Here is a 14263-nt window from a genome sequence, read left to right as displayed (position 1 = left end):
AGTGGAACAAGGTGGCACAAGCATCATGATATGGGGATGTTTCTCATACTATGGTGTTGGGCCTATTTATCACATACCAGGGATCATGGATCAGTTTCAATACATCAAAATACTTGAGGAGGTCATGTTGCCTTATGCCGAAGAGGAAATGGTCTTGAAATGGAGGTTTCAACAATGACCCCAAACACTCCAGTAAATGACTTGCATCTTGGTTCCAGACCAACAAGATTGACATGGAGTTGCCAGCCCAATCCATAGGGGAATCCAGTGAGGGGGAATTTAATACACGATCTTTAGTTATTAGCCAACTTATTTAGGGTTTTTTAAGAAAACAATTCAAAACCGAGGATAATACCCAGGTAATGTTCCCTTGGGGTGTGCTGCCCCAAGCCCCCACAAAAGCAAAAACAGAGTTATAGTTTGTAGGACAGTAAGATGAACACACCTAGGATTTGCAGATCCTGCTTCACCAAGTTGCCTTGCTCATTTATTCTGTCACCAAAGGAATTAACCCGTGCTCTGCTGCAGCCTAATAATTGGTAAGTCATTCACCCTGGAGTGGCATGCTGGAATGGGGGGGGGCTTACTTGCATCCATTAATTTAAGGGACACCGCTTTTCCTTAAAACTAAACCGTAAGAACATAAAACACCTTTCTTTTTTCCCCCATGGAAACTGACATTAACGGCACATACCACACATATGATAGGAAAATATATCCGTCATAAAAGCTGATGCAGAATACACTGGTTACTATGCTGCCATGCAATGTAAATTTATAATCCTCTTTATAGTGTGAATTGTTTATTGCATAGGCACAACAGTATATTGCCAGTCCATAAGGTCTGGGCATTGTGATCTGCCCAGAGTATGTGCAGTGAATCAGCAGAAAAGAAGATGGGGCTGCTGGCGGCATCTTAGAAGGCGCAGATCTTTACTGCTATAGACTTGAGTTGACAAAGAAGCCCAAAACATGAGGTGAAGCATTTATAACTTGTTTGTTCTTTAGTTATCCTTTAACTATTAGAACTGTATAAGATTATCTATTCAAAGTATGTTCCCTTCTTCACTGTCTGTAAAATTAACGTAACTGAGAATTGTGTTATTATTTGGCTGGATTTCCTAACCACTTCACTGCAGTGTGCCTTTAATCTTGCCACGTTCGGTGTAGCCAGAGAGAGCTATGTAGATCCTACAATCTGTGGCAAGGAAGTGGTTACTAAACTATCCACTTATTTACTTAAGGAATGTTTGATGGCGAGGCACCGAGCTGCTTCTCCATTAACAGCTGTTAAATTGCCAATTCATTTTATTGCTGAGAGGTTCCACCGTCACTATATGCAATAATCTTCTACTTCTTGTTTTTATCTACTTCCTCCTTGAACATATTTATCTGCAATTTGCTCAGCAGGTTTTACAGCTTTACCATTTCACTGCTGAATTGCACACTCCCTTGGCTAAATGGTATGGCACCTGGGCACAAGAATGAGCCACTCATATCAGGCCTAGAATCTCCGAGTATTGAGTTCCTAGTCTCTTAGGGTAAGGCCAGACGAGGAGATTTTGTCGCCTGTCGACTTATCGCCACGTCTTTTGTTCAGTGAGGCAACTTTGGGCACTGCGTATCTTGACAGCGCTATATAAATAAATGATGATGATGACTATTGAAAACGCATCGCCGCCTGTGCATTAGCGCAGGCGACTTTACATTCTAGCCTATGGGGAAAAAATGCTGAGGCAGTTCGGGGAGATAGTCGCGCAAAAGACGTGGCGATAAGTCGCCAGGCGACAAAATCTCCCCGAATCTCCTCGTCTGGCCTTACCTTTAAGGTGACCATAGAAATAAGTCTATCGTTTCAACACACGTGTAGAGCTGAATCGTCAGATATACTGGTAGAAACTATAGAATTCTACTTGTATCTGACGATTCAGCTTTAACAATGGCTGATGTTCAGGTGCCTTCAAAGGCTCCCATTTTTTGGCCAGCCTAATCGATGAGCCGACCGATATCCAAGTTTTCTGCCAATATCGGCTCGTTTCCCACCATACATACACCAAATGTCATACGAAAATTAGTTTTGAACGATATTATCGGTGCATCTATGGCCATCTTTAGGCCATACAAGAAAGCTGCCTTTCTTCCAACAACTGGCTGGCCCAGGCCTCTAACAAGATCAAGATCTATAAAGTGACACCCAAACACAAATTGTGACTTAATACTGCCTTTGTCTGCAATGTCTAAAATATATCCAGAAGCCCAGGAGAAGGATGAGAACCTTGAGCCAGAATAAGGAACATGCAGTATGTGGGTCGGACCTGTGGATGTGGGTATAAGTGTGGGTTTGTGTTGCTGTGGGTCACAGGTATTGATATAAGCTAATTTTTAAAAAAATCTTTTTTCGCCCACCTTCTGATAATATCACAGGTCCAAGAGGGTAAAAATGTAGGTTGCAATTCAAGGTGCAGGTCAATGGTCTCGAACAGGTCTATGTTTCAGATATTTAGAATCCAAGCAGGATCCTGCCCTGCTCACATCCCGCTATCCCTGTTCCACCCTCTCCCACTTTAACATCTAACGAGGGGGTTTGTTGCTGGACTCTCAAGTGTGGGTGGTGGGGCACTGCAGATAATGCAGAATCTATTAAAATATATAAAAATGGATATTTATGGCCTATTAGCTGGGTTGAAAATATATTCGTAAACAAAAGTATCCTTGAATACCAAAAATGATGTGGCAAAAAATTAATTAAGAGTTAATACTCTTTGAAACATAGGTTGCAAATACGTCAAATATGCTTTATACACACAAGCCAATACCAAGGGGTGCTTCTATAACTCCCCCCAGTCTGGTTGTTGTTTTCCAGGTGTACGGAACAGAAAAATACACTGATTAAGTGATTTAACATGTAGTTTTCATTAACATAAAGTCACAGTAATAGTTAAAGCTATTTAACATAGAAAAATGTCTGTATTTAGGCCTGTGGCCAATAGGGTTCTGCTGGGTCATTTCATAGGCAGGCCACACTACACTGCATGGGGTGCTCATATCTGCCTCAGTGATTTCTCTGTTGATGCCACTAAACTGCACCCTGGTCAATGAACCAGAGCAAGATCATTCATTCCACACTACAGAAATATCTCAAGCCTACACATAACCTCATTCTAAGTATTAGATCCAAAATGTGTTTTATACCTGTCTTTTTGCACTGAGCATTTTGTCCCACTATGGCACCACATGTAATAGACAGCTGCCATTGCCAAGGACATAATGCCATGCCATACAGCAGGGTATCACTTTGCATTATGGGATACGCATTTCCATGGCCATTTGATTGTAATATAACTAAAGCAGAGTATACACACTGCTCTAAAAATCCTAAAACATAGTGTATAAATAGTATTGCTAATGGACACTGTGCTTGGGTTTGGGAAGTACAAAAGCCAGTACAGTGTCTGTAATGAATGCTGGCATATAAGAGGCTGGTAGCCACACCAGCTTGGCATCCCAGCCTGGACTGTATCTTGTGCGTGGGTATCGGGCTTGCAAGGCATGTTCTATACACTTGGGCACTTTGGAGATATCCGGATCACAGATGAAGTTCATGATGAGTCTTTGCACTTTCAGGTCTAGAGAAACAACACAAAGCAAAGAGCCATACATAAAATACAGGTAATAAAACACTTTTAGTGTATGGACTGAATTATATATATCTATATTATCTATCTATCTAGCAGAGTCCATATGGGCCCCTGATAAGATCCCAACTAGAAGCCTCATTGGCTAGGAATAACTGTCATGCTTTCCCAATGTTAAAAATGCAATTATAATAAAATGGCTAGTAGTATGCTGTTCTTTCCATATACTGACATCATGCCTTGGAGCTCAGAGATCTATATAAAAAAGAACTTTTTTCTTTAATAAAAATATACTTTTTTTGTAGTATGTGCCTTTGGGTAATTCTAAATAGAAAACTGCCATTTTAAGTATTATGGGCCACCCCATGGGTTCCTACGATGCACACAAACAAACCATACATGTTAAGTCACACGAGCACCAGATTTGTTTCCGGATTTCATAATCCCAGCCTTTTTTGCAGAATTACGTGGCGAACAGAATACAAATCGTTATGGGCATATTTATCAAGGGCTGAATTTTGAGTTTATGGGAGTTTCTAAAAACTCCCGTCAACTCCAATAACTTGAAATGCGGAAAAAAAACAACCAATCAAAATTTATTTAAAAAATCAAATTTATAAAAACGGGTTTGAGCTGCAAATTCAAATTTGAATTTAATTCAAATTCGATTTTTTTTCCAGCAAAAAAAAAAAAAATAAAAATTTTCAATTCGATCCTTGATGAATCTACCTCTTAGTATTATATGACAGTTTTTTCAATTGTTGAAATTTGTTTTGAATATTTTACTCATTTGCATATGCAGATTAAAGTCTGAATTTGTTTTGGGATTAGGGCCAATTATTTGTGGTGGGTATTCAGTCATATTCTAAAACTAGAATTTGGTGCAGCTCTATTATAGTATAATAGGAGGTTCTGTGCAGAAACCTACATTGTTGGAAATACTTGTCCCCATAGGTCATCCTTGTCTCAGGCGGCATCTGATCCCAGAGTAGCTGCAAGGAGCGCTCAATAGAATCCAGGTTAGTCACAGCCGTCTTAAAGAATCCAGGCTCTATGATGCACACTCTTACCCCAAAGTGCTGCATGTCCCGTCTAAGGCACAAAGCAGGGTTTTTTTCAGTGAGTATTTCACATGTAGGTACATCACAATAGCACAAGCAAAATAGGGGTCAAAATGTTAATTACAAACATATCTCACACAAAATGGAAAAGTTTTAACACACACGTATATATTTGTAACATTTTGTGTACACACTTTAAAATGGGTTTATGACATAAGTCCTCCCACATACCAACTGGCTGTGATGCTAACGCCCCCATTCTTCTGGAGTTACCTGATCAGTTGCACTTCTCTATGATTTGCCCCAGAGTCAGGATGACCAGAACTGTCCTGCTGTCAATGAAGAGCAGTGATCCCCAACCAGTAGCCCATGAGCAACATGTTGCTCACCAACCCCCTGGATGTTGCTCCCAGTGGCCTGAAAGCAGGTGTTTATTTTTGAATTCCTGGCTTGGATGCAATTTTTGGATGCATAAAAACCAGGTGTATTGCAAAACAGAGCCTCCCATAGGCTGTAAGTCCACATAGGGGCTACCAAATAGCCAATCACAGCCCAGAGACTTTTTCGTGCTCTAAAGAATTAAAGCTTTACAAAACCTTAACCCTTCATAAGGATCTACCCTTCAAGCTTTTTAAACATTCTTCCTCCAAGTGGCCCCTGAGAGAAAATTCCCTCTTTGTGCTTTGCACAAAACCCAGCCTTGAGCCAAAATCATGGCACAATTGCCATTTGGGAGGACATACGCTGTCTGGTGGCCATCCAGTTCCATCTCAGAAGCATAAACAGCATGGCCTGGTCACTGCATAGATGCACAGATTTCCATGCCCTACTGAGTAAGGAACACTGGGATACAAACTGTATTCTGTATGATATCTGTAATATCTAAAGTCACTGGGAGTCTGATACTATTCTTCTAATCTATCCACTAGATGGCAATATATATATAAAATGAAATTACAGATTTAATGAATTTTATATATTTTAGCAAAAGGATCTCATTAGAAATGTCCAACATACTATACCTTAAACTGTCAGAGAAGGCCTCGACAGCATACTTGGATACGCAGTACCCTCCTCCATTAGCTGAAATCCTTCCAAGGATGCTGGCCATGTTTATAATACGCCCCTGTGCCTTCTTTATCAGTGACAGAAAGCTCAAAGAGACAGCAATGGTTCCAAATGCATTGACTTCCATAACTTTCCTATAGTCCTGTATGGTCATCCATTCAGTGGGCCCGATAGGATTAGCGATCCCAGCATTGTTAACTAACCCATAGAGACCTGTTGATAACGTATGGCCAAGAGATCATTGCAGATAATAATGATTGCATTATTTATGTGCAATAAGAAAAGGGGAAAGAAAAGGCCACATGGCCACATAGGGAAAATATATTCATATTCTTCAGTTAAGGATGAGGCTGCCATATAGTTTTTTCAGTCAAAGAATTCTTCGCAGATGCTAGAAGAACTATGAAATATTTTTGATGCCACAGGTATTGTTGTGCAGAGAGATGGGGTGGGTGGATTAATGCTCAAGGTCCCTTAGGGTATAGCCTAAGGGCCCAGTTTGATCAGAGGCCCATATAGATTTTTTTAAGTTATTATTTCCATTTCCTTTTATGAGAACATTTATTTTTATTTGTACTGCTGGACCTTGTCAGGTGCACCTGCTGGGAGAAGAAGGCAGGCAAGGTGCATGCAGATCCATTTACGTCACTGGCACACTCCAAACCCGACATAGAGAGCTTGAGATGCATCCTTGCATCCAGACCCAGCAGTATCCTAGAATGGGGCCAATGTGTATATAGCCTAGGGGCCTCACAAGTCATTAATCCACCACTGCAGAGGGAAGGCATCATCTGATGATAAACGGAGTATAGTTTTTTTTGTGGAACTATTTACCTGTATTTAGCAAAGGCCCAATAAACAGGACTTGTGATGGATATGTTTTCAGCTAACTAATTCAGATGCCAACTTACCTCACCTCCAATATACGACAACACACTGTCTTCAGATACTGTATATCCAGTATGTAGTACTAAGCAACAAATCTCCAAATTGTGCAGCTCTTTTTATTTGCTTCTGCAAGATTTCTATTTGGCAAACTGTACCTATTGATGAAGCCTTATGTTGGAATCCTGGAGCAAGTGTCACCTGCCAAGCTGGCAGTACCTACAGGGTTCCCTAGTGTTAATAGCTGCTATTGCTCTATATTTGCAGGAGGCAGGGTGGACAAAATGGCGCTAAGCACAAAGATGTGGAAGTGCACGGAGCAGCTTTGAACACAATTACCATTAATGAATGTGTAAATCAGTGCAGCAATTGTGATCATTGTTGTGTAACCACAACTGCATTTCAGGTTATAAATAAGCCATTGTATGATCTTTTTGGTGTAGAACCTTGAATAACAGAAGCTGCTGACCAAATGTCTCAAACCACAATAAAAAAAAAAGAGTAAAAAAAGAGTAAAATAAAATAAATAGATAAAATAATAAAGAATAAAAATGAAGATGCAATTTCCTTGAATTATTGCCATTTCTTACCTCTGTCTCCCACCTCTGACTTCACCCACTCAACTGCCTTGTTTATACTGTCCTGATTGGTAACATCCAGTAAAGTGCACGTGAGACCAGTAGGACAAGCTTTCTGTAGGTCATCTGCTCCTGCTTGAGTAAGGCACCCAGCCAGGACTTGGAATCCCTTTCGGCTCAGTCTCTTTGCAAGCAAATTGCCAAAGCCAGTGTCACAGCCAGAGATAAAGACATATTTGTTGGAGAATCTTGAAATCTTCTGCCTGTCCCTTAGCAGCCACCCAATGGTCCATGCTATGGCAAAAAGAAGCACGTAGCACCACATCTAATTTCTGTGCAAAACTGCAAGGGAGATAAAGGCAATTTAATTTAACATTATAGAGCAACAGTATCGGACTGGCCCACCGGGAGACCAGGAAAACTCCCGGTGGGCCCAGGTGTCAGTGGTCCCTCATGCTGCTAAACTTTTGGCCTATTTCATGGCCATTCCCTATTTCTATGAGAACAAAGAGGCTAAATAGATGGAATAATTCATTATAGTATGTAAAGAAAACAGAATGGAGAATAGAGGTTGAATGAGGAGATTATTTTTGCATAAAAACCAGGTGTACTGCCAAACAGAGCCTCAATATAGGTTGACAATCCACATAGGGGCTACTAAATGGCCAATTACAGCCCTTATTTGGGTCCTCAGGAACATTTTTCATGCTAGCGTTGCTCCTCAACTCCTTTTACTTCTGAATGTTGCTCACGGGTTCTAAAGGTTGGGGATCCCTGCTGTAGAGCAACATTATAGGTCAGCGCCTGTATCAACACATACACACATACTGTAAATACATATACTGTATAGGTCTGAACTATATATCCTGCCTTGAGCACTTCACAGCAGAGTAGATCCAGTAATCCTGAGAAGCCATTAAATGATAGCAATCATGCTTAGTGGCTAATGCAACTACTTTTGCAGTAAAGTTTAAAAAAAACAACATTATTGTAATTTCCACTGCCTCAATTCCTTTATATAAGTAATAGCACTTCTGCAAATAGCATTTTCATTTCTCTCATTCGTCTGAGCTGTGTACAGATACAAATCACTCCTGATCTTTATGGATTTGCCCTTGGTGTTTAGATGTGACAGAGCAGAAGTGCATGTTATATATCCTTCTGTATAAACACCAAATCTCTAGTTATTTAACCATTTTCATGGAAACAGCAACCACAAAAAGGAAAACTTCCAAAAAGACATTGTTTTCAATTTAACTGAAAACAAAAAAGTCTGATAACATATATAGATTTGTGGACTTGTGTCGGTACTGAAGTACAATATTGAAGGGGTTGTTCACCTTTGAGTTAACTTGTATTATGATGTAGTGAAAATTTGCAATTACTTTTAATTTTTTATTTGTGTTTTTTGTTATTCAGCTTTTTATTCAGCAGCTCTCCAGTTTGCAATTTCCATCATTTGGTTGCTAGGGTCCAAATGCCACCATGCAATGATTTGAATAAGAGACTGGAATATGAATTGGATAGAGCTTGACTAGAAAGATGAGTAATCAAAAGTAGCAATAAGAATACATTTGTAACCTTACAATTTGTTGTTTAGATTGAGTCAGTGACCCCCCATTTGAAAGCTGGAAAGAGTCAGAAGAAAAAGGCAAATAATTAAAAAATGACATAAAATAAATAATTGAAAAGTTGCCTAGAATTGGCCATTCTATAACATATCAAAAGTTAAATTAAAGGTGAACCGTTAACATTACATTTTGTGTAACATACATTTTCTGCAACAACAACATAAGCTCAAATACACATGCATTTTATCAGTGACATACACATATGTATAGATAGATAGATTTGCCTCCAATAAGGATTCATTATATCTTAGTTTGAATCAAGTACACAGCACTGTTTTATTTTTACAGAAAAAAAGGAAATCGTTTTGAATTATTCTAAAATGAAGTCTATGGGAGACAGCCTTCCCGTAATTCAGAACTTTCTGCATAATGGGTTTCCGAGTAAAAGATCCCATACCTGTACTTGGATAAAATAGGGAGGATCTTGTGGGCTATTTTCATACCAATGCTTTAAAAACAACTAATATATGGCTGCTGGTGGCTTTATTTGCTGCCAAGTCTCTCAAGACCTGTGTTGGGCCTCTGGCAACTGAAATGACTGGGCATTCTGCCTGGTGTGTAAAAAAGTGGCATTAACCGAACTGAACCGACACTGTGGCACAGTTCCATCACAGCAGATAAACCCCCCAAAAATGATCCTGTGTGCCACAAGTAGGGATGCACCGAATCCACTATTTTTGAACCCCTGAAGTATTCGGGACAAATACCGAACTGAATCCCAATCCTGATTTGCATATGCAAATTAGGGGTGGAAAGGGGAAAACATTTTTTACTTCCTTGTTTTGTGACATAAAATCATGCAATTACCCTCCCGCACCTAATTTGCATATGCAAATTAGGATTCGGATTCAGTTTGGCCGGGCAGAAGGATTCGCCTGAATCCTGCTGAAAAAGGCCGAATCCTGGCCGAATCCTGAACGGAATCCTAGATTCGGTGCATCCCTAGCCACAAGATGAAAGTTCAAGAGTTTGGCATTGGGCACAACTGTTGCAACTCACGCAACTACCCCTGTGAATCCTTTGCAGTTTTGGTTGCAATATTTCTTTTAATCAATTTTTTCACATTTACATATTTTCTTGCAACATGATTCAAACATTTTTGGTGAACACACCAGTAACATATATCTAGCGAGCCTTAAAAGGTAATTGTGGACAAGCAAAAATACGTGACAACTTTCCACTTTGATATAACATATCAAGTGTATTTCCAGATAGTATTTTAATGGTATAAAGGAAAAAAGGTGAAAAGGAAAAAAAATAAAAAAGGGGAAACAAGCCAAAATAGAGATGTGCTGTACCTGGCTAGAATACGGTATAACATTATTAATTTGAATCAGCTCAAAAGCCCCTGTAGATGTTATGTTATCTCAACACTTCATAAAATAGGCAGGTGGCTTGAAAGTGTTCCCTGAAACATATATTCTGTACACAGTTGCTATATGTGATGGATGGAATACTTGCTGTTTATCTGATAAGAAACTGGACAACTTCTCATTACCAACAATCCAGAATCCCTTGCAGTTTAATTCTTGTTATACAATTTCTATAACAATTTCACTAAAATGGGTTTTGACCAAAAAAACCTTATCTTGCTGTATATTGGTGTTTACTGACATGTGAGCTGCCCTGCTGCCTACTTTGTATTACACAAATAACACAACTGTAACTTTTAAAAGAAAAAAATAATATTTCTCAAACAATTTTACAGCTCCGCCCACCATTTTTTTCCTGTGCTGTTTCCTGCTGTGCATTTCCTGTGCTGCGCCTCGCAAGAAACACATGTCACTATTCTCTGTAATTGTCCCTAATTCATGCACTGGATTTATCATTCAAATCAGACTTGTTGAATTTGTTTAAATGTTACTAAAAGTTACCAACATCCAAGTACTCTCGTCTGTTTAGCTCTTAGAGTGTTTTATTATAGGGATACATAGTTCAGAATTTACCCAGAGAGACTATATACAAATATGGCATGCTAATAAGATGAATTTCTTTATTTTACACCCCTAGTGTCATCTAGTCTGGACACTAGCAGTGCAACATAGCTCAGAGGACATCCAAGAACCATAAAATGTACAACAGTGGTAGTCGGGATATGGACAGCTGGCACAGCATATTTTACAGCCTACAGCAGAGAAGTGGTTAGAGGGGTAGTTTACCTTTAAATTAACTTTTAATATGATGCATACAGTGATGCTGCAGTTGTTTTTCATTTTTAATTTCTTTTTTTATGGGTTTTTTTAATGGTTTAGCCTTTTGGTCAGCAGCATTCCAGTTTGAATTTCTGCAGCTAGTGTCCAAAATACCCAATTTACAGAGAGTGTGTATAGAAGAAGTAATACAAAGTAGAGACTAATACTGCTGCATACCTTCCATGTTTCTTTTTCTGCAGGGCAGTCCTGATTTTGACAGTTCACTCAGCAGTACCAGATTTTTTTATTAAAAAGATCTGGGTTTTCTTTGATCTCCTGCACTGATGCCAGAAAAGATGCAACGTTTCTGAAACTTAATTAAATAGGAGGCTTTTTGGCAGAGAGAATACTCAGCACCTGCACTTAGATAGATTTGTAACTAATTTAAGGAAATTATAATTTTATTGGCAACTACATTGCCTGTAAATTTATAACACCAGCTAAGGCCTTGGTGGGTGTTTTATTGGCTATGTAGGTAAAATACCGGCCGGGTGCCAACCCTAATTGTGTTTGGGGTAAAGGCCCTTTTTTTTTAACATACACGTCTCTAAAACACACGTATATTAAAAGAACCATATATAGGGACCCATAGGGTTAAATACCTTACTTGCTCTGGAGCATCCCCTACATTTTCTGCTAAGTCCTGGCCCAGTAACCTAGTTATCTGGGTGGGACAGTTTGCCCCTATTGAGTTAGGGATGTTATGACTGGTTCCTGCAACCTTTGTTATAGTAGGAGGGAACGTTTCTCTCTTTCTCTTTAGCCTCTGAGTTGGTGTCAACAAGGGACCAACAAGGAGGGAAAAGGGAGACAAACCCGTAGTGAAGTTCAAGAATAGCATGTGAACAAGGTGATAGAAGTAGCAGCTGTTACATTATAGTAGAAGAATAAGATAGGTTGAGCTAGAAATAGTGGTACTGAACTCCACCATAAGAGTGTCTCACCCAGGTGATACTGCCTGTTAGTGAACGAATCACAACTTAGAGGTGTTACCCTGAGGTTCCCACTGAATCCTGGACCTTTAAAGGGTATCACATAGGTGAATTGGGATCCTAAAAAATAGAGTTACATATACAAAATAAACATGAAACAATTAATATCAATTGCAGAGAACAGCAATATTGGCAGGTGTTTCTTCACCTTTAATGGAGACACAGGGAGAATCCTACAACAACAACTAAAAATGAATGTGGGAGCTTTGTTAAAAAAAAAATGAATATTGAACACAAATGCACTATGGCATTTCCCAACTTTATTTGCACCTTTTTTTTAGAATCCCTGTGCATGTGCTGGGTGCTCATGGGAATAAGACTTACAAGTTGCATGATGGATTTATACAAGACAACGAGGCAAAGCAATTGTTGAAGTACAATCATTCCTTATAGTGTGGCATGACAATCTTTTTATACAATAGGAGCCAAATCCGTGGCTTATTAGCAGAGAACAAGCACTAAAGTGGAGTTTGCTTAGTTACCTTATTGCACGCTGGAAGGTATTGCTTACAGGAATACATACAGTGCATGGAGTAAGCAGTTTCAGTACATGGAGAATAAGTGCAAGCACAGTAACACATACATGCAAGAAGTCCCCTACTGATAATTGCCTTTTCCAGTTCCCTTTCTTTCTCCAGCTAGGTGCCAGTTAAATATTAATAGCTTGTACTGACTCAGTATTGACTGATATCCCTCAGTGGCTTGAAACTGAGCAATAACTATCACCTATTTACCCACACTACAGCCAAGATCCAAACAGAAACCAGCTTCCTGCCCACTTACCTCTGTGTAGTTTAACAGTTTAACGTTATTATACTGCAAGTGGAGCTACTGGTAACATACTGTACAACTTGCAAACTATAAAAGGAATGACTCCCCATGAGCACCGTATATGTTGTAGATCTTGTACTCAATATGTACTGGATCTGAAATTCTTTCACAGGTGCTTGTTTTGCAGCACCCAAGCCACGAGTTGAATCTGTGCAAGCACCTACCTTAGCTATTCCTTTACTCCCGGGACACAAGCTGCTCGGTGGAGCAGGATCTCCAGTTCCCCTGTTAGCAGATTTGGTGTGTCGTTTGTTTCCTTATCTACCTCGTTTTGTCAGTGATGAGCTCTAGCAGGGGAATGAAGGCATGTAGTGCTGCATAGCCAAAGTCCATCAGCTTTAAAGGAGAGATTTTCCTAGATTTATTTCTAGGAGAAGGAGGTGGGGAGGAGAATGGGCTGTTAACGCTTTGCAGATCATTGCAGGTTACAGCGAGGTACCAGGGGTCAAATACAACTGTATATACTCAAATTTATTATGCATCTCTTTTTTTAAGCTATAAAGATCATCTTGATAACCTATACTCTGATCATTCTTCTGTGTGTGCAAATGTAATCAATATAAGGATTATTTTTGGCAAATAATGTCCTCAGTCAATATCTTGTGTTTGCTGCTCTGCTAATTACTTGACTCGAGCCATTTGCCCATCTTTTCTGTACTAGGAGAATAAATTATTTACATAAATATGTGGTTTGAGGTACAATTGCAAAAAGGAAATTTCTACCACTCTAGGCCACTGTGTCGTGCTATCATTATTATTAACATGTATTCATAGAGTGCCAACATATTGCACAGAGCTGAACTATTTCATGTTTCTGGTGTGTTGTGCAACAAGCCTTGTGTGACATATATGTATATAAAAAGAACTGAATGATTAAACAAAATGTAACTGTGATAAGTATTTCAAGAGTAGAGCCAGTCTGCCACCCCTAACAATCTGCCATACTAAGCCTAAAGGTGGCCATGCAAGGGTAGATTTTAGCTGCCAATTCAGCAATTGGCAGCTTATCTGCTTATATATTGGGTACCCTGACAGGTTTACCAGATTGATATCTAGGTGAAAATTACCTACACATAGATTGTGCAGGTTTAAATATGTTGTCGGGGCAATTTATGCATCTGCTTGTTGATGAAGTCCTGACCAAACGAGCAGATCTTTCAGTGTATCACCAGCTCTAAGGACAAGGAAAGTTAAACTAGAAGTAGGCTAGAAATGTTGTACATTATGTTTTAGGCTTCTGTACCAGCCCAAGGCAACCAAAGCCCTTTAGCAGTAAAGATCTGTGTCTCCAAAGATGCCCCAGTAGCTCATCTTCTTTTCTGCAGATTCACTGCACATGCTCTGTGCTGCTGTCACTTACTGAGTTTAGGGACTGACTCACAATATACAG

The 14263-nt window shown here is 39.5% G+C and overlaps 1 protein-coding gene across 2 annotated transcripts; it reads right to left on the bottom strand.

Annotated features, from left to right (window-relative positions):
- Window positions 1-2889: 2889 nt before the first annotated feature.
- rdh5.S (retinol dehydrogenase 5 S homeolog) lies at window positions 2890-13211 on the bottom strand. Of its 2 annotated transcripts, XM_041583189.1 has the most exons (6): window positions 13038-13211; window positions 11995-12102; window positions 7240-7569; window positions 5719-5977; window positions 4564-4727; window positions 2890-3626 (listed from the first exon to the last, which is right to left on the bottom strand). In XM_041583189.1, the coding sequence occupies exons 3-6, from the start codon at window positions 7550-7552 to the stop codon at window positions 3403-3405; spliced, it is 960 nt and encodes a 319-aa protein (XP_041439123.1). In that variant the 5' UTR covers window positions 7553-7569; window positions 11995-12102; window positions 13038-13211; the 3' UTR covers window positions 2890-3402. The 2 variants fall into 2 exon arrangements, with proteins under 2 accessions (XP_041439123.1, NP_001087725.1); NM_001094256.1 differs by lacking the exon at window positions 11995-12102 and having other exon boundaries at window positions 13038-13158.
- Window positions 13212-14263: the final 1052 nt, after the last annotated feature.

The sequence above is a fragment of the Xenopus laevis genome, chromosome 2S, assembly GCF_017654675.1.
Source record: "Xenopus laevis strain J_2021 chromosome 2S, Xenopus_laevis_v10.1, whole genome shotgun sequence".
NCBI lineage: Eukaryota > Metazoa > Chordata > Amphibia > Anura > Pipidae > Xenopus > Xenopus laevis.
This window is presented reverse-complemented; position numbering and strand designations above follow the sequence as displayed.